This window comes from Aquarana catesbeiana, linkage group LG01, assembly GCF_042186555.1.
Source record: "Aquarana catesbeiana isolate 2022-GZ linkage group LG01, ASM4218655v1, whole genome shotgun sequence".
NCBI lineage: Eukaryota > Metazoa > Chordata > Amphibia > Anura > Ranidae > Aquarana > Aquarana catesbeiana.
The window spans coordinates 191365813-191387839 of record NC_133324.1 but is presented as its reverse complement, the minus strand read 5'-3'; the positions used below and the strand labels follow the sequence as shown (position 1 = coordinate 191387839).

Genomic DNA, 22027 nt, shown 5'->3' with positions numbered 1-22027 from the left:
ATAATATCACATCATTTAAAAAAACATTTTTTTTTTTTTACCAATATCATTCAATAGTCAGACAGACTTCCAGTAGAGATGCTAGTTTTTTTTCTAACTCCTTAGAAACAACTGACTTATAAGCCCCACTCTCAGCTCTTATATCAGATCTGTCAGAAAAGTGTTCTGTGTGCAAGCATTGTGTAATACATAAAAGAACACCAGGTGTACTCATTTGCTAATATCACTAATGACAATGAAGCAATCAACGGTTCTGTGTTTAATAATGAGGACAGAGAGAATTGGTGTGTAGCTATGCATGTAAGATTTGTGGTGCGTGTGATAGTGCTCCTTGTTTATAAAGGGTGAAATGAGAGCAATAAACAATGCTGATGAAACTCTCTCATGTGAGACAGGAGACATTTTATTTATCAGATCGATGATAACTGATTTGATTGCGGCAGAAACATCAGTCATCTTGTCATAAAACAAACAGCAAGGCACCCTTATCTTTAATTTACAATAAATTACTCGCCCACAGTTATGTCACCTCAACATGTTACAATACTTTTCCTATCTATACTTACTGCTTATTTAACCACTTGACAACCAGGAGGTTTTACCCCATTCTTGACCAAACCATTTTTACGGTTCAACTCTGCTGGCAAATGCTTGGCAATGTAGGGCTGTCATATGTGCAATTTGGCCAATATCGGTTTTGTAGCCATTAACAGGATACACCCCAATCCTGGGGTGGTGACTTTGACGCTATTTTGCGTTCTGAATCACGGTGGATTTTCACCCTGTGGGCTGACTGTCCCACCGGTTTAAAAGGGCTTTGTTAGCTATGCCCCCTCTCTCTGATACCCTACCCTCCCCATCTTTCTATTTAGGCTGGTCCCTCCTATTTATGTGTAAATTGGGGTTGTTATTTCAATGTGACTACAGACTGTGCGCCTTCTGGTAGGAATGGTGTGAGATAATTAAAAAAAAAATAATTTTGTCTTAGATATGTTGTTGCTAGGTGTCATTTGGCCTCCTTTTTGATATTTTCCACTATTTATTAGTCTCCCCATAGGGAGTGTGTCACATTTGTTTTCAGTGGTTGATCTGGTTTGTGCGTTATTTCTGGGCTATGTTCTGTTGGTGCTGGTTGGCCAGCGTTGGGCTGTGACCTCTGATGTCTCTGGCTGTTTGGAGGTTGCCTTCTCTTCCTGATCCTCCCACTTTTCTGGGTCGGAACGCAGGAGGGGAGTGTGCACAACCACAGTGGAATGCGCTTTCGGGTATGGCAGCCGGCCGTGACTGCTTTGACGTCACTTCCACCTTCCACTGTATCTGGGTTAGTGCGACGGCGGCGTTTGTACTAGTATTTCTCTGGGCTTTTCTTTTATATTGCTTTTTTCTTCAAACAGATATTATTCTTGAGATTTGTTTTCTGCTTCTACCCGATACCAGCAAGATGTAGTGTCAATAAAGGCTTCCCCTTAGCTTGAACACATCCAACGCAGGTTTTAAAAGATATATATATATATATATATATATATATATATATATATATATATATATATATATATATATATATATATATATATATATATACATACATACATACACACATACACATACATACACACACGCATAATAATTATATATATATATATATATATATATATATATTTCCGCCTTCCTCTTTCTTTCATCCCAGCCAGGGGACAAAGTTTTAAATATACACACACATATACATATATTTGAATAAATGTGTGGTATTATGTACAGTTACTAATTTCATTTTTGTCTATGTATATATCAGGTACTTTGAGTCAAATACAGGTAATGAAGCCCTGAAGAAGAGGTCTGTACCGCAAAACACGTTGGCAGTTTATGTATGACACGTGTTACACTATGTCTGATACACGTAAATGTGTTTTTATCATGTGGGCTTTTTTGTTGCCCTTGTTTTCCGATATGATATATTGTATGTATGTATGTATGTATTAATAAAAATCTTTTTATATCGTTATAAGAATTTATATGCATGCCTGTGATATACTCTAATATACCGATGGGAACAATCGTCTAAAAGGCCCACCCTCTACTTGTTGTTCTTTTGCCCAGTAATGTAACACTGCTAGCAAATTAAATTTATATAATTTTTCACACAAATAGAGATTCTTTTTTTTTTTTTTTTGGTATTTGATTTTTGGTTAGGGTTGTCCCGATACCGATACTAGTATCGGTATCGGCACCGATACCGAGCATTTGCCCAAGTACTTGTACTTGGGCAAATGCTCCCGATGCTTCCCCGATACCTAAAAGTCAGCTGTGATCGGCACATGGGGGCGATACAAGCTTCTCCCCCAGCGGCTTTCAGCTGCTTTAGTGACACAGCAGTGATCGCTCACCGCTGACTGTCACTGCATTATCCTCCATGCCCCCTCCGTTCCTCTGTGTCTCTCCGCTGTCCCCCTCCGTTCTTCTCTCCTTTTCTGTCCCCCTCCGCTGTCCCCTCCGTTGCTCTTTCCTCCTCTGTGCCTCTCCGCTGTCCCCTCCGTTCCTCTTTCCTTCCCTGTGCCTCTCCGCTGTCCCCCTCCGTTCCTCTTTCCTTCCCTGTGCCTCTCCGCTGTCCCCTCCGTTCCCCCCTCCTTCTCTGTCCCCCTCCGTTCTCCCCCTCCGTTCCGCCGTCCTCCTCCTCCTTCCTTTGTGAATAGACAGAGTCAGCTGACTCTGTCCATTCACATAACTGAAACATTGTAATCTGTGATTACTATGTGTCAGTTTATGAATGGAGAGGAGCCGTTGTCTTCTCTCCATTCATTCTCAGTGCAGCTGAGGCTGCAGAGAAAGGGACTGGGGAATCTCTATCCTCTGTCTCTTTCTCTGTCTCAAGGGGGAGATATCAGAGGTCTGTTAAGACCCCTGATATCTCACCAAAGCCCCCCAACAGGGCTGATTAAAAAAAAACAAAAACAAAAAAAACACATAATGCAATAAAGAATAAAAAAAATTTATTGTAAAAAATAAAAATTGTAAATTTAAAAAAAAAAACAAAACAAAACACACACACATACACCGTTTACCCCCCCCCCCCCCCCCCCCCCAAAAAAAAAAAAAAAAAAAAAAAAAAAAAAAGCACTGTTAAAAAAAAAAATTAAAAAAAAACACTGTCACGTGACATTAAAAAAAAGTATCGGTATTCGGTATCGGCGAGTACTTGAAAAAAAGTATCGGTACTTGTACTTGGTCCTGAAAAAGTGGTATCGGGACAACCCTATTTTTGGTATTTGGGTTTTTTTATTTTGTGTTATAGAAATTAAAAAAAATATATTTTTTTATTGGATTTGTTTTATAGCAAGAAGTAAAAAATTGGGTTTTTTTTCAAAATTGTCGGTCTTTTTTGTTTATAACACACAAAATAAAAAGCGCAGAGGTGTTTGAATACCACCAAAAGAAAACTATTTGTGGGGAAAAAAAGGACATCGATTTTATTAGGGTACAGCATTGCAAGACTGTGCAATTGTTAAAGTAACCATATCACAAAAAATGGCCTGGTCATGAAGGGGGGTAAACCTTCCCGGAGGGCAAGTGGTTAAAGCAGAACTAAACCCACCAATTTAACAGTGTCCCACAACAATTACATTCACGGCATGCCATGAATGATAACTGTCACAGTTGCCAGTTTGCTTATGTTAGCTATCAACCGAACTGTCAAGGTATCAAATGGCTGGTGCCATAACTGACCACATATGCAGTAAATCCACAGCATGTGAAGGAATATAGGCCTTACCACAATAATATGAGTCACAGTAGAAAGTGTGCTGTCTCCACCCATGAGAGTGCGCAGAAGAACTCCATTGGTGCAGAATGTCAGGAGAGTCTTGGGAGAAACACTATTAAATACAGAAAAACACATTTTAAATGCACAATAAAAGGTTACTTCCTTTACACTGCATTTTGATTGTGCATTATTAGCAACTAGCAATTTTTCAGTCTTGATATACTCAACAGGATCTAAAATACCGTCACTGCTCAATTGATCCTACCACTGCGCCAAAACTAAACTAACATCTACAAAAGCTGTCACTTTAAATAAATATGGAATAAAAGTCAGCAAATCTACCAAAATCTAGACGGTAGAGGTAAATAGTGACGCTGGCACCTATTGATGTACTTAAAAACACCCAGTGATGAGAAAAGGTGCAAATGTCATTATCAAAGTCCAATGTAAATAAGTACACAATTGGAACAACATAACAGTGAGTCCATACAGGAACACAGATGAAAGATATCCACTCCACAGCACGTGTCACCGCTCCACCATACGATGTACACTCACCAGCAATATTTGCCTCACACTTTCAGGTTTGTCATTCAGGCATTGTACCCCTCAGGGTTACAGCAACACGGCTCTAAAAAAAAAAAAAAAAAAAAAACATAAAATAACTAACTAAAGAGATCATAGATTATAAAATCCTCCCTATAATTCATATTCCATATCTATACAGTACAAATACATAACTATACAAAAAATCCTTAAGTTAAAAATTATTTATAAAAAACATTTGAGATTTAACTCAATATTTAACCTTTTGTGTGTCAAACTATTCATTAAAAAAATACATTTAGCTTCTCTTTTTGAAAAAGATCTCTCACCCTGTTGGAACCTCTCCACGCTGGATATACGCAATCTATCCCGCAAAACTGTAATAGTGTGGGGCCCCTATTATGTTTCTCCCTAAAATGAAGGCACACACTATGGGGGTTATTTACAAAAGGCAAATCCACTTTGCACTACAAGTGCAAACTACAAGTGCAAAGTGCACTTGAAATTGTACTGAAAGTGCACTTGGAAGTGCAGTCACTGTAAATCCGAGGGGGACATGCAAGGATAAAAAAAACAGCATTTTAGCTTGCACATGATTGGATGATAAAATCAGAAGAGCTTCCCCTCATTTCCGATCTACCCGTCAGATTTACAGCGACTGCACTTCCAAGTGCACTTTCAGTGCAATTTCAAGTGCACTTTGCACTTGTAGTGCAAAGTGGATTTGCCTTTCGTGAATAACCCCGTTTTTTTTAAAACATGTTTTAATGTTGGCCACGTGTTCTGCTATACCGTACCTTGAGGAGTCTTTTCATTCTCCCCACATAATACAGACCACATGGACACCATAAAAAATATACCATTTGCATCAAATCCCTTTTTGTCAAAATGGATGTTGTTGTTGGCCTGGTGCGTTAGGAAATTTCTTGACCACGGGGTCACCAAAATTGGGTGCTTTCCTATAGATAAATTTGGGACAAGTAGGTAATACCGGTCCCAAATCTCTGTCCATGCATAGAATATGCCAATATGGCTTGAAGATCTTTTCCACTTCCTCTTCCACTTCACATTGGTAGTGGAAATTAGAGATAAATCCCCATTGTTGTTGTCCAGATTGTGCTGTGCCCTCTTTATTTGTAAGGCATAACTCCCTAGGTAACGCCCCTACCTCATTTATAATGTTATCTAAAACCTCTGCATTATAGACCTTTTCCATGAATTTGGCTTTCGAATGATTAGCTTGCATATAATAGTCCTCCTGTCCACTGCAATTGCGTTTTACACAAATCATTTGTCCTTTAGGTATGTTTTTTATCCATACCGGGTGATGTCTGCTATTGACTGACAGGTAACTATTCCTGTCCGTGGGCTTAAAATAAACCTTAGTCATCAATTCAAGACCACATCTTCCCACAATGACATCCAAAAAACGTATGCTTGTAGTACTGACCTGGTATTCTAATTTAATATTGTTAGCATTACAATTTAAATAAGCTAAAAATTCATGGATAGAGTCTTCAGACCCCCTCCATATAAATAGGAGATCGTCTATAAATCTCCAATAAAAAATCAGCTGGGGTCTAGAAGTATTAAATACAGGTCTGTATTTAGCCATGCCAACGTGAGTATAAAAATGCCCTTGCCACTAGAAATAATTATGTGAGATGCAGGAATCTAATACTTTACCCAGAAAACATTTTTTTTATGTGGGATGTCATCCCATTTACTCAAAGCCCAATTTAGGGCAAGTAGCGCATCATTATGTTGAATGATGGTATAAAGTGAGGACACAACCAACCCGGTGTACAGGTGACAAAAGCCTATCTAAAAGGATAGGAAGCACTTACTGCAGTCACTGGATGAAGTGAAATTGGACCCATCTGCACCCACTTTTCTGGATGTGTCCTCACTTTATACCATCATTCAAAATGATGATGAGCTACTTGCCCTAATTTGGACTTTGAGTAAACGGGATGACATCCCACATACACAAAAATGTTTTCTGGGTAAAGTATTCGATTTCTGCATCTCACATAATTATTTCTAGTAGCAAGGGCATTTTTATATTCAACAAGTTGGCGTGGCTATGGGTGCAAAGTTTGCGCCAAGCCTCGCCAACTTATTTATGGCAGAGTGAGAAGACAGACATGTATTTAATACTTAGACCGCAGCTGATTTTTTATCAGGGCTTTATAGACGATCTCCTATTTACATGGAGAGGGTCTGAAGACTCTGTACATTCATTTTTAGCTTATCTAAATTGTAATAACAATATTAAATTAGAATACCAGGTCAGTACTACAAAAATAAATTTTTTGGATGTCACAATCGAAAGATGTGGTCTTGAATTGATGACCAAGGTTTACTTTAAGCCCATGGACAGGAATAGTTAGTTGTCAGTCAATAGCGGACATCACCCAGTATGGATAAAAAACATACCTAAAAGGTCAAATGATGCGTGTAAAATGCAATTGCAGTAGACAGGAGGACTATTATATGCAAGCTAATCATTTGAAAGCAAAATTCGTGGAAAAGAGCTATAATGCAGAGGTTCTAGATAACATTATAAATGAGGTAGGGGTGTTACCTAGGGAGTTATACCTTAAAAATAAGGAGGGCACAACACAATCTGGACAACAATGAGTTTATCTCTAATTTCCACTACCAAAATAGGAAAGTGGAAGAGATCTTCAAGCAACATTGGAATATTCTATGCATGGATAGAGATTTGGGATCGTATTACCTACTTGCTCCAAATTTATCAAAAAGGGATTTTATGCATGTAGAACATGTATCTCGTGCAGGACAGTAAAAACTAGTAATAGGGACCGCACCATCTTCTCTAATAGGGAAGGTAGGGTGTTTAATATTGATGAATTTTTAACATGTAATAAATCTCATGTGGTATATTTATTATGGTGTCCATGTGGTCTGTATTATGTGGGGAGGAAGAAAAGATTCCTCAAGGTATGTATAGCAGAACACGTGGCCAACTTTAAAAAAGGTTTTTAAAAAAAAAAGTGTGTCCCCTCAGTTTAGGGAGAAACATAGGGACCCCACGCTATTACAGTTTTGTGGGATAGATTGCGTATTTCCAGCGTGGAAAGGTTCCAACAGGGTGAGAGATCTTTCTCAAAAAGAGAAACTAAATGTATTTTTTTAATGAATAGTTTGACACCCTACAGGTTTTAAATATTGAGTTAGATCTCAACTGTTTTTTATAAATAATTTTTAACTTAAGAATTTTTTGTATAGTTATGTATTTGTACTGTATAGATATGGAATATGAATTATAGGGAGGATTTTATAATCTATGATCTCTTTCGTTAGTTGTTTTATGTTTTTTTTTTTTTAAGAGCCGCATTGCTGTAACCCTGAGGGGTACAATGCCTGATTGACAAACCTGTGTGAGGCAATTATCGCTGGTGAGTGTACATCGTATGGGCGAGCGGTGACAGGTGGTGTGGACTTTCATAGATATGGAATATATGAATTATAGGGACAATTTTATAATCTATGATCTCTTTAGTTATTTCATATTTTTTTTTTTTTTAGAGTTGCATTCCTGTAGATAGGCCAGTTTGTTTGGTCTGTTGGAATATATATATATATATATATATATATATATATATATATATATATATATATATATATATATAAAGATTGTATGGTGTGAGACATGATACCCAGCTAGACATCTGGGTTGGTGATTTATACATGTACCCACGAGATTGAAGTTCTAAGACAGTGACACAGAGTAACATGTGTATCTCAGTAACAATAGGATGCTAATAGAATTTGTTCAACAAGTCTTTCGAACTGTTTTATATAACGTCAAGATGTATTATCGGGAGGCTGCGACCCCCCCCTTCTGATTGTTTCGTATTTCTTGGGCTCTGCCCTTTCCTTAAAAAACTAATAAAAAATATATTTGAAAAAAAAAGATTGTATGGTGTGAACCAGCTATATCATTGCCGCGGGAAAACTGCAGGGACGCCTGCGCAACGTCCAGTCATTTGCATATGGGGGCTCATATCAAAATGGTTGCCGTGTCCTACAGCCAATCCCAAGACAAAGTCGGAATGACGAATTGCCTTGGGTCTGCCGCAGCCATGATACGCTTGATCCTCTACACCCAATGCGAGCTATAGTTTGATTACATGTGAGTGCAATTACCTGTGGATCTGTTTTATGGGTTTTTATATTTAAATTTATCAGCTGTTATTTGCACTTTTGGAGTGTTCTTTTTATCTTCTATATACGGGAGTCTTTCATTACCCCATGAGAGTGGAGGAGACATTGGGATTTCCCACAACCCTGAGGGGTACAATGCCTAATTGACAAACGTGAGAGTGTGAGACAGTTATTGCCGTTGAGTGTACATCGTATAGGGGAGTGGGGAAACGTGATGTGGAGTGGATATCTTTCATCTGTGTTCTTGTATGGACTCACTGTTATGCTGTTCCAATTGTGGACTTCTTCACATTGGACTTTGAAAATGACATTTGCACCTTTTCCATCACTGGGTGTTTAGTGCATCAATAGGTGCCAGCGCCACAATTTATCAGTCGTAGCAATTAGTCCAATTGTACTTATTTTCTAAATTGTTTTACCTATTCAGAGTGGATTAACTACATAGTGACTAAATGGTATGATGTAAATGCAAAGGCCGCCTTACAAACATAAAAAAAAATAAAAGTGCGCTCAAAAGGTTGCATCAGCAGTGTGATGGACAAACTTCTCACCATGTCTCTAAGGTCTGCCACAGTACATCATGATCTATTCTCCAATTACTACACAAGAATACTAACTACTGTAGTCTTACCTTACTTTCCTCATTGTAGTTTTCAATGAACTACCACGGCACTGTGGTAGTTCATTCATTCTTCCTGTCAGCATGTTTTGGCTCCCTCACACGGAGGTACGAGCAAGCTAATACACTGACAGCTCTGCAGAAGACCTGCATAGCATAGCGATCTGCTGATCACTGGTGCAAACAGGCTCCTGCAACAAAAAATAAAATGCACATTTTTTTACTTGCCAAAAAAAAAAAAAAAATAATGTGCATTTATTATTTTTTTCTGAAAAGGTGAACTTATCCTTTAACCCTTGCAAGCGCAGTGCCACTGCAAGGAAGAATTTTCCAGTTTTCAGTTGAATTTTAAATGAACAAAAAAACCCCTACCCTTGTCTCACAGGTCATTCTTGATCTTGTAATTAACCTACATGCGATTATAGCAGGCAGACCATCCCACTCAATATTTGGAGTGACATGTCACTTTCAACAGAACTGCAGCAGGTAAGAATCTGCATCGCACATTGCAAAGATACATGCAATGTGTACAATTGATCTTAAGAAAATTTTTCTTTAACAAAAGACAGAGATGCACTTTAAGATCCCCAATTCATATTTTTACATGGCGTACCGGCTCTCCAGGCGGATCTGAAACCCAATAGATTGCCCGATTTTCTCGCCCCTTTCAGCAGCCACTCTTTCAGCAACAGCAATTGCAGCCAAACGCCTTGGCTGAGTGCAGAATAAACGGCAAGGCATTCCATGTTTGTAACAGTCATCCAGTATAAACTGTGGGATCTAATACAAGGAATAGAATATAGTTAACATGCACCTTTTATAAATCATAACAGAAAAAAAAAGAGGAATTTTGACTTACCTGTACATTCCATATCATGAAGTACAGTAAAGGATACAGGCAGAGTTTTCACACAACATGGGTTATAAGCATGTACCTTCAGGTGATTGGATATTGGCAAAGCTTCAGAGAACATGCCCCCTGGGTGCCAAAAATCCTGCGTTCTGGAGTAAGCAATGCAGCGTAAACCAAAAAAATTGAAGGAAGGGTAGCCTGCGGCCTGTACTGTACTCCAAGGTAAGGAATTTACAGATAAGTCAAAATTCCTTTTATCTTAATTTTACAATACAGGACACAGATGGCATGATCAACCACAGGAAAAGCCCACTTCTTTTCCAGCTCTTTTTTCAAGTGGACAGAGTTCAGCAAAGACTGGGGGGATGAAAATAGTTTCTGGAGTGATCTATTCGTCTTAGACATTCGGTTTATAAACAGGTAAAGTTTTAAATGATTCTGCAGGTTTGTTTGTACCCAAAGGGGCATGGAGAGATGAAGGAGCGCCAGTAGCACAATGCCAAGGCTTTTGCAGACAGAGGCAATAAGCTTTTGAACATTGGTAAGTGTGTTATGTGAAACCATCCTCTTTAATATTGCAGTCTGGGGAAGAAAAGTCTTCCACAGCTTCCTCTAATACTGCCTCAATATCCTCTTCATTTCTTTTTGTGTCTGCATTCTTTTGGATCCCGATATACTGGTCGTACTCAAGTTCAAAAATGGGAGTAGAAGAGGAAGGGTGATGTTTTCAAGTCAAATAGGTTGCTTATTGTGTACCTGAAATAAAAATAGAATCAGATACAGAGATCAATGTTGTAGCCAGATCCTTCTCCGATGCAAGGGACGCATTATCACTCTGAGTTTGAGTGTTACGCAGGCCTTCATCAGAGCAAATGTTCCCTTGCGATATTGCATTGTCTCCTTTTCATCTGTTATCCACCATAGTTACAAGGCTCCCGAAGAAGTGGGAGTTACCCCATGAAACTAGTTGACGTCACTCCCCCTCCATGTGAATGTCTGTCACTCCGAGCACCATGCATCAGTGTTCAGGATCCATGACACGGCTGTTTGTTGGCATACAGTGTGGGACACGGCTTTTCGGGTAACTGTACCCAGCAGGTATTCTAACAGCTACTTCATCCTTCCTGGATGTTTGAATTTCCAAGTCCGGATAGAAGTGAAAACTACAGAAAGGCACAGAGAAACTGATTGACACACGAGGCGATTCCTCGCCATTTGATATCCACTTCTATTGAACACTATTGCTTTTACCATCGTAAGTGAAATGGACTACTGAACACAGCAGACCATCTGCAGCATACTAATTGTCTACATCTCGGGTAAGGTAGATTACACTATAAACCTACCCGCTATGCTCCTGTTATCCAGTAAGTATGGTCTTTGCAATTAATGACCGCTGTGCAGGCTATTTTCCTGTGTCCTATGGATTGCAACATATTTTAGTGCTCATGAAATGGATATTCATTTGCTTTAAACCATAATGCCAATACCTCTTTGTCGTATACCCCCAACAGCCATCAAAAGCTTATTTTGTCAATTTCCAATAGTACAATTTTGAATGACTGAGTTATACAAGTTTTTGCTATTTTTCTATCCTTCCATAATAGGACTGCCTGGTTATACATCTGCTTACATTCATGTAGCATTTCTATGGCCAATATATTTATGCACGTGTAGCGAATACGTTCCCTTATATCTTTGTTAGTCTGTTAGTATTTGTCTGGCCATTGACAACGTTGTCATTAGATGGTAAACGGTAGAGGTTCATTGATTTTATATTCTGTGTAATCAACTATTGTGTATTCATACAATAAATACATTTCTATTTTGTTATAATTAACTAACTAGGTATTATTTCAGACACTATCTCTGTGGCTCTATATGTGGCATCTTTTGCTACGCCCTTTCTTTCTCTGGGGAAGTTTCTTCTCTTTATCATATGGTCAGCCACTGAGCCCCACCTATCCACAGGGTGAGTAGATGTGTCTGGCTTTTCATATTGTCTAGTTTGGTTTTCATACTTTTTTCTGTGTTTTCCAAGGGAGGGTACTCACAGAATAGGGTCTGAAACTGTGTCAGGAAGGAGTATGTCGTAACCCAGGTGTAAACCAACCTGTAATGAATCTTTGTGGCAAAAAGGGCAAGAGGAATCGCCCGAGGACCTTATAGGGGCTCTAGGCGGAAGTGGCGGTAAAGTGTGCAACCAATGGTGTATTGCGACACCTGATCGTCCACTTGAGACTAAGCTCTGAGTGGTTGAGTTTTAGGGACAAGTTTGAAAAGTTTAAGCCGAGAGGTGAATTCATCCCAAACCCCATTTTTGCAGTAATGGTCACAGATACAGGGTGACCCAGTCTTATCTGTTCGCAATGCTGGATTATAATATGGCCCAGTGTTTGAAAGCTTCTCTATGTCCAATTAACAAATGAATGGATTAGATCTTTATAGAATAATTGAGTTGAATATATATATTTTCTTAGTTATGGAAAGTGAAATTATATAGACTTTTATACTTGTGAAATAATATAAAGAAAAATTATAATTATATATATATATATATATATATATATATATATATATGTTAAATGGTTTCACACATTGTTCTTGTCCACACCCCTCATCCTTGCATGAGGTGAGAGGGAAGCTATGTCTCATTAGAAGAGTATGTAGTACAATAAGGCTCAGATGAACTTTTAAACCAGCCTTTTTAGGAAGGAGGGGTCGGATTTTAGGAGTAAAAACTAGTAACAGAAGGACAGTAGAGGATAGATTTGCTTCAGACACCACGAGGCATTGAAGTTAACTGACACAGCTACACACACACACATCTGATTCAATCTTCATCTTAAGAATATAATACACTGATATTTGTATATTCTACATTTTGTTATTGTTCTTGTAATATTTTGCTATTTTATTAGTAAATCAATTTTTGAGTTTTTACACAAGAATTGAACGGACTTTCTTGGAACTTTCCTCATCAATATAATTTACAGAATATCGATATTTAATACCAGAAAAAAAAAAACGCTATTTAACACCCAGGCTGTGCCCATCACAGTGGGCACATCCCCTAAGGGGTCTTCAGGGTATGGGTTCTATAGTGATGGACCAAGGCCCTGGACTTGTATAGCACCCTGAGGCTGACACATTGCACCAAGTGCCAAGATGAGCACCCATGCAGAATCCACAGAGGCAACATTAAGTGTTTACATTATTTCCATGCGGCCTGGGTATGAAACCCAGGGTTTTACAGAGGTTGTGCAGATCCAGATATACTGCTTCTATGTTGGCATTGGAAGACAGTGAAGAGTTGATTGAACAATCCAAAGATAAAGTAATAAAGAAAAATAATAAACTAGTTAAAGCGGGGTTCCACTCAAATTTTTAACTTAATCTTACCCCCTTCAGTTAATTGCATAGATGTTCAAATGCCGCACGAAAAAATTTTTTATCGCTGTAATTACCTTTATATTGTACTTTATTGTGGCACTTCCTGTCTCTCCTCCCATGGGAGTAGGCGTATTTATTGCCTTTCCCCGGCGCGGCACTGTCTCCTGGGAGCTTAGTGTCAGGCTTCCCAAGATTCAGTGCGGGAACAATGATCATGCGCGTGAACAAGCTGTGAATGAACAGCATTCACCGCATCCAGGAAATCAATGCTTGTGGGCTTCACATGCCCACAAGCAAGATGGAAACAGCCAGCATTACATTTTTTAAGTTATTCTTCAGTACGAAAACTGGCACAGGCGGAAATATTACACCCAAACTGTGAGTATTATTTTGGGATTAGCAAAGTGTCTCAATGACCTAAAAAATAAAAAAATAAAAAGGATTGGTCGCCGGACTCCCGCTTTAAGCAAACAGTGATTTTCCCCATGAAATGATCCCTTAACTATATACACTAGAACAAACCAAGGACTCACAGAGTGGGGTAGGGTCATAGGAGAGGTGCTCAGAGGACATGTCCTCTAAAGCTTAGCCAGTGTGCAATCACCTGAAGGTACATGCCTATAAACCATGGTGTAGGATTACAGAGGCCTTTGTCCTGTACAATTAAGATATCCTCTTAATTATTGTTATATCGTTTTTCAAAAATGTCATCTAAAAATACAAATGCCTGCACAGGAGTGCATGCTTAGGATCTTCGTTCAAACTTATTTAATAAGCAGAATCATTTCGCAACAATTTCACCAGTACAGAGCAAAAACCGTAACTGAATCCCAATTGGCTGTTACTGGTTAATCATTAAATAATCAGCATAGTGTCTGTAAATATATACATTTTACAGAACATAATATTTTTATACATGTTACAATCTATGCCATGTTTTCATGTTTTGGATACAGTATATAGAGGGATTAGAAAGCATTCTGTATATTCAGCCTATCTACACAGAACGTGATTGTAAATTCAAAAAGCTGTAACCAGAATACAAAAAAAGTTGCATAGGAAGCTAGCCACTGCAATGAGTGACAATGGCAAAATTAACCACTTCAGCCCCGGAAGATTTTACCCCCTTCCTGACCAGAGCACTTTTAACAATTTGGCACTGCGTCACTTTAACTGACAATTGCACGGTCGTGCGACGTTGTACCCAAAAAAATTTGACAGTTTTTTCCCCACAGAGCTTTCTTTTGGTGGTATTTTATCATCTCTGCAGGTTTTATTTTTTGCGCTCTAAAAAAAAAAAAGACCGAAATTTTGAAAAAAAAAACAAATTTTTTTTTTACTTTTAGCTATAATAACATATCCACAAAAATAGATTTAAAAAAAACTAAAATTTCTTCCTCAGTTTTGGCTGATATGTATACCTATACTTACATATTTTTGTTAAAAAAAGAAAAAAAAAATATCGCAATAAGTGTATATTGATTGGTTTGCGCAGAAGTTATAGCATCTACAAAATAGGGGATAGATTTAAGGCATTTCTATTTATTTATTTATCATAATAGCAGTGATCTGCGATTTTTAATCAGGACTGTGACATTGCGGCGTCCAGATTGGACACTTCTGACAAGGATAGTGCGCCAGCTATCCTGATTTTGCGGACTGACGTACAGGTATGTTTGCACAGGAGTGCCATTCTGCCAACGTATATCGCGTGAGCTGGTCGGCAAGCGGTTAAAAAAAAATAAATAAAGCACATACAGCAGGGAGAGGGCCTTTATATTTAGTGGTGTTAAAGCTGTACATGGTGTTACACAATGTTCATGGACAGCCTTCGGGTGGAGGATCACTGGCAGACAAGCGACTGTAGAAATAGGTTTTCTCAACCATCCACTGGGCATGCTGTGACTGTATTAGTCAGCCAACTTCCTGCCCTACCTCCAATTTACTATGCACAGCACCTCTGCCACTCATTGTAATTTTGGGTGAATGGAATGTACCAATTTCTGGGTTACAGTGGAGGGAAATAATCCCAATGGGACACAGAAAAATAAACCAAGGTTGGTTTTAATATGTTTCTACTCTATCTTAACCTAAACTGAAAATAGTACTTGGGCTACATACAGTAAACACATAATTTCTATAAACACTTGAGAAAGGACTAACTGAACTGCTAGACCAAGCAAGGTTTGTTCTTTTGGAACAGCTAAAATCACCAACTATGAAGAAATGGTCTCTCATCAAAAAAAAGGATTATTTCATCATACTTACCTGTAAAATCCTTTTCTTTGAGTACATCATGTGACACAGAGTTAGGCTAATATTCATTACCTGCTGGGACATCCCAGAGCAATAGCTTTGAGGGGAGGGAGACACCCTGCCAAATAATAGCCATCAGACCTTATACAGCCGAAAGCTGAATCTTCGGCTGCTCGAACATCCACTTAATATAAAATTTTGTGAACGTATGCACTGAAGACCAGGTAGCAGCCTTACAAATCTGAGCCACAGATACCTGATAGCGAAAAGCCCAGTAGGTTCCTATACCTCTGGTAGAATGAGCTCTCACCGTAAAGGGAGGAGCTTTACTTTTCAAACCATAGGCCTGAATGACCAATTGACAGACCCAATTGACAATGGAAGCTTTGGAAGCTGCCTGCCCCTTCTTGGGTCCTTTTGGTAAAATAAAAAAGGAGTCTGAACCTCGGATCTAGACAAATAAACCTTGACTGCCCGGACAATGTCCAAGGAATGCAGTCGTCTCTCTTCCGCCGAATGAGGCTGACAGAAAAAGGAAGGCAAAATAATGTCCTGATTTAAATGAAAGACTGACACCACCTTTGGCAAAAAAAAAATGGAACAGGCCGTAACATGACCCTGTCGTGGTGAAAGATCAGGTTCCCTGCACAAAAGGGCCGTCAACTCCGACACCCTTCTAGCCGAGGTGATGGCCATCAGGAAGGCTAGCTTGCGTGACAGCAAGTCTAATGGAATTTCCTTGATAGGTTCAAATGGTTGTTTCTATAAACACAGACAGCACCAAGTTCCTAAGGTGACCTAATGGGGGGGGCAAACGAGTTGCCCCCTGCATAAAGGTTCGGACCAGCAAATGGGAGGTTAAAGGCCTTTGGAAGAATACGGACAGGGCCAAAATCTGACCTCTGATTGTACTTAACCACTTCAGCCCCGGACTATTTGGCTGGCCAAAGACCAGAGCACTTTTTGCGATTCAGCACTGCGTAACTTTGACAAATGCGCGATCGTGCGACGTGGCTCCCAAAAACAAAATTGATATCCTTTTTTCCCCACAAATAGAGCTTTCTTTTGGTGGTTTTTTATTTTTTGCTCTATAAACAAAAAAAGAGCAACAATTTTGAAAAAAAAAACGCAATATTTTTTACTTTTTGCTATAATAAATATTCCCAAAAATACATAAAAAAAAAAAACTTTCCTCAGTTTAGGCTGATATGTATTCTTCTACATATTTTTGGTGAAAAAAGAAAAAAAAAAAATTGTAATAAACGTTTATTGATTGCTTTGTGCAAAAGTTATAGCGTCTACAAAATAGGGGATAGTTTTATGGCATTTTTATTAATATTTTTTTTTTTTTTTTTACTAGTAATGGCGGCGATCAGCAATTTTTATCGTGACTGCGACATAATGGTGGACAGATCGGACACTTTTGGCACTATTTCGGGACCATTCACATTTATACAGCGATCAGTGCGATTAAAAATGCATTGATTACTGTGTAAATGTGACTGGCGGTGAAGGGGTTAACCACTAGGGGGCGCTGAAGGGGTTAAGTGTGTCCTAAAGATGTGTTCTAACTGTAGGGAGGATGGGGTACGTGTGTCCCGACACTGATCACCGCTCCCGATCACAGGGAGCGGTGATCAGTGTCCTGTCACTAGGAAGAATGGGGAAATGCTTGTTTACATCAGCATTTCCCCGTTCTTCCCCTCCGTGAGACCATCGCAGGTATCCCGTGGACATACCGTCCGCAGGAGCCGCGATCACACTCACGGAGCTCGCGGCGGGCGCGCGCCCACAATGCCGCATCTTAAAGGGTAACGTACAGGTACGTTAATATGCCTGTACGTGCCATTCTGTCTTCGTATATCGGCGTGAGCCGGTCGGCAAGTGGTTAAAGCCAATCTGATTTCCACAGCTGACTATAGAAAAGAGAGAACTCTCCCAATCACGTATTTCCGCAGATGGCATTTTCTGGCTTCACACCAAGTAATGTAAGTCCTCCAGACCATATGATAGATCTTCCTAGTGACAGCTTTTCTAGCTTTTACTAGGGTAGAAACCACTGCTTTTGAGATGCCATGGTCTTTTAATACCCTGGCTTTAATAGGCATGCCATCAAATTTTGAGACTGTAAATTGAGGTACCTTGAGATAGTAGATCGGGGCGACGTGGAAGCGTCCATGGCCCGTCTATTGTCAGTCTCACAATCTCCAGGAACCAGGGCCCTCTGGGGCAGGCTGGTGCCACCAGAATGACTGGAACCCCCTTTCTCCGAATCCTGCGCAACAAATGTGGAAGGAGAGGGATCCTAGGGAAACCATAAACCAGGGAATACTGGCTCCATGGAGCTACCAGAGCATCTCTTGTTCAACCTGAATGCCAGTGGGTCGACCTCAGGCCATCCCCAACGCTGGCAAATTTCCTGGAACACCCCTGGGTGTAGGGACCGTTCCCCCAGGCAGATCTACCGGCGGCTGAGATACTCTGCCTTCCAATTCTCTACTCCCGGGATATGGACTGCCGATCAAATCGGCACATGTACCTCTGCCCAGGCTAGTATATGGTTCCCCTCCTTCAGAGCTGAACGAATCCTGGTACCGCCTTGGTGGTTTATATTGGCCATTGCAGTGGCATTGTCGGACTGAACCCCGATAGGACAGTCCTGAAACTCCACCATTCAAGACCGTAGGGCCAGACGTACTGCCCGTAATTCCAGCAGCTCTAGGGTCGCTCCCCAACCTGAGAGACTGGCATCTGTAGTCAGTACTCTCCAAGTTACAGGAAGGATTTTCCCTTTCGCAGGTTCTGATCCTGCAACCACCAGTTTCGGCTTAAGTGTGCCCGAGGAGATAAGAACACTGAATAATCCAGGGCTTGTCCTCTTCTGTTTCAAGCCAACAAGATGTCTTGTTGTAAAGGCCTGGAATGGAACTGGGCATAGGGTACTGCCTCGAAGGAGGACACCACCCTCTTTATAAGACTCATACAGAGCCGAATTAAGGGTTGTCTAGTGCACCTGATCCTTCAGGACACAGATCTTTACGGGTGGCAAAAATACACTTGTTTGAACCGTATCTAGGATCAGACCTAAATACTTTAGACTTTGAGCTGGTCTCAAGGTTGACTTTTCGGTATTTATGATCCAACCTAAGCTTTCCAAATAATGCACTGTGCATGTTATGCTCTGTTCTAGAGCCTGTAGTAAGTGATCTCTGAGCAGGAGGTCCTCCAGATACCTGAGCACCAGGATCCCTTGGGCCCTTAAAAGACCCAGTACTCATGCTAGGACCTTTGGGAACACCCGTGGGAGCTGTAGAAAGTACGAAGGTTAGAGCCACAAACTGAAAATGATGTTCCTCTACTGCAAAACCGCAGGAACCTCTGATGAGGCTGAAGGATAGGTACATGTAAATGCACGCCTTTTATATCGATGGAGGCTAAAAAGTCCCCCATCTGGAGTGAGGGATCTTAGGTCCAAAATGGGCCTGGAGTCCCAGTTTGGTTTTTGAACCATAAACAGGTTCGAGTAAAGCCCCGCGCCCCTTTCTGGTACAGGAACCTCTACAATCACTCCTTGACGCACTAAATGATGTAGTGCCTGAAGCAATAAGTCTCTTTTTGGAGGATCTGAGGGAATGCTGGACGTTAGAAACCTCTGAGGAGAAAACCCCTGCAAATCCAGCTGGTAACGGCAGGATATAGTTGAGGTGACCCATTCACCTTGAACTATTTTTCTCTAAATGTCCGCAAAGTGCAGCAGCCTTCCCCCCCACCCGACAGAGTGGGGGCGTCCCCTCAAAAGGAGGGCTTGGTGTTGGGTTTAGAAAAGTTTTGGACCCAGGCCTTTTTCTGGCCCCGGCCTTGCGGCTTGCCCCTGGCTTTAGTGCCCTGTAGGCGGCTGAACTGCCTTAGCGCTGAGACACTTGAGGAAGCAATGCCTGAGGTTTTGAACGAGGGACATCTGGTGCTTTTCTTCACAGGAAGTAGAGAACGCTTCCCTCAGTAAATCTTTTGCATATATTTGTCCAAATGATCACCAAATAAATGTTGCCCATGAAATGGGAAACCTGCCAATAACTTTTTACAAGGAAGCTTGGCTGATCAGTTCTTAAGCCACAAAAGTCTGCGCAGACAAGAGAGCCAAATGAGAAACCTGCTGTATTGAATCCTTTAAGGCGTCAACAGCAAAACACAGCGCTTAAGGAATACCTGTCTTATTTTCAGCCAGATCATCCTCCCGGTTAGGCCTGTCAGGCCGTCTGACCTAATCCTTTACACACTGGCAGAATAGCTGAACTGGCCAAAGAAAAGGAAGCTTTTAATAATGACTTCAATTTCTTGTCAACAAGGTCTTTCAAGCCCTGTGCGTTATCTAACGGACAAGTTAAGTTCTTCTTTAAGAAAGACTGCTGCATCTACGGCTGGCATGCTCCACTTCTTAACGAACTTTTCATCCATGGGATATAAAAGGAAAAACCTTTTAGGGAGGAACAAAAATCCTGTCAGGATGTTCCCAATCAGCATCCACTGCCTGTTCCAACAGAGGGTGTAAGGGGAAAGCCTGTGCAGCCTGAAGAGGGCCCTCAGGGACCCCAAAGAGGGCCAGGGGGGCTCAGTAACCTCTACAAGAGGCAACTTAAAAGGCAGAATGAGCCATCTCGGTAAGAGACTGGATCAAAAGCCTCTGCGACTGAGAGACAGACACCAACTGGATATCTTCTTGTCCAGATTGCTCAGAAGCAAAATCATCCACCAGGCCCTTCACAGAATCCCAAGCTTTTAGCTCTTCACCATCCCCAACCCATTCCTGCTCCAAACTAGGAGTCTCCGGTGAGGGAGATAGGTCACGCTTCTTGCCACCCTGAGGAATGGAGGCAATCATGCCAGCAATCCTGTGCTCTAACCCGGCTAGAGCAGAGGACAGTTCATCTTTGATGATAAAGGGTGAAGCAGCAGCGTCGACTGTAGGCACAATACCACATAGGCGCAGCGGCTCAGAAAGGTCCGGAAGCCTCTTGTCCTTCAGGGTATACAACACTAGGATACGACTAGGTTCATCAGGAACTACTGACAACATAGGTGTGCCCTTCCCTGTAGTGTTAGTCCCACTCCTCTTTTTTTAAGACATTTACTAGCCACAAAAAGAGACTACCTGGGTGTAGTATTAACACACCTCAGAAGGGAGACCCTTTAATAAGGCTCACCAAGCCCCTATGCAACAATCCTGTTAAGCACCTTTAGCCTGCCAAGCAACACCTGGTGACTCACGTGACCCGGGTGGGGAGAAATGAACTGCTGCAAATGCCTGGTTCAGAGCCTGCTCTGTATCCCACAGCTGCCTTTTGGAAGCACCGCATGCTTGGCTTACACTGCTTAAATAAGCTGGTTGTACGCTGGAATGTTCTGCACATGCATGCGCACGTCGAATGGGCGTGGGCGTATTCGCGTATGATGCGAATCTTCGTGCACCCAGATAAAGGCTACGGTGCATGTGCGGCGAAGCCGCGAGCTCCATGGCCGCCAAACTGCTGAGCCCAGCGGCGCTCTTGCGAACGCACGTGCGCCATGGCGAACCAAGGCAAAATGGCGCACAATCATACAGGTAAAAAACAGCCAGACACAAGAAGGTACACTTTGTAAACACCCACAGCTAGCCCAAAACTCATCGTATGGTCACCGCACACAGGTGTCCAGCCTCTAGCTAGCTTGACTGATTGTTACAATCACAGGGACACCCCACAATAATAATAAAGGGGTTTCACTTACCCGTCCAGGCAGCTTAGAAACTATGAGCCCAATCTTCACCCTTCACGGCAGGTTCCTGTCACTTGAGGACCTTCAAGGACTGGGTACCTTTTTCATGTTTAGGGTCCACTCCCTTGGGCCTGTACAGCACGCTGCAAGAAGGCCTTAGCGCTGTGGTGTCGCAGGGTCCCGTGCCCGGAGGCCGCATTACAGGCAAAATCTCACAAAATCTTGAGTCTTCTTTGCGAGGCTCGGATACCATTCATCTAAGCATATAGAGCCTGTGTCAAATGGAACCGATCGGTCAATCCTCTGATTCATTTAACCGTTTGTGGGACTAGAGACCTGCCATTCACCTTGCAGACACTGGTAAAAAAAACGGAAGTACTTCCCGTATGGGAGGGGTTATATAGGGGATCACTTTCTGTCTACCAGTGTCCATTCACCTGGAGATGAAGTATAACCCAGTAGGGTAATGAATATTAGCCTAACTCTGTGTCCCATGATGTATGAAAAAGAAATAATGTATTTTTTCTATCTACCTGATAGTGAGGTTAGTATGTATGAGGCCAGTGATGATTGATATGATAATCTATAACAACGATAGATAAACAATACATATCTCATACTATTATATTGCCCTTGTTGGTTTAAAACTCCTACATTC

The 22027-nt window shown here is 41.0% G+C and overlaps 1 protein-coding gene across 5 annotated transcripts in view; it reads right to left on the bottom strand.

Moving 5' to 3' along the window:
* YTHDC2 (YTH N6-methyladenosine RNA binding protein C2) overlaps positions 1-22027 on the bottom strand; it is a 291475-nt gene that overhangs the window by 219417 nt on the left and 50031 nt on the right. For 4 of the 5 annotated variants that reach the window (XM_073624629.1, XM_073624630.1, XM_073624631.1 and 1 more), the window contains exons 6-7: positions 9730-9896; positions 3767-3869 (exon numbers count right to left, since the gene is read on the bottom strand). In XM_073624629.1, coding sequence (XP_073480730.1) covers positions 3767-3869; positions 9730-9896 — 270 coding nt within the window. Of the gene's footprint in view, positions 1-3766; positions 3870-4315; positions 4377-9729; positions 9897-22027 lie in introns of those variants that run through there. The other variant, XM_073624633.1, reaches the window with a different exon arrangement.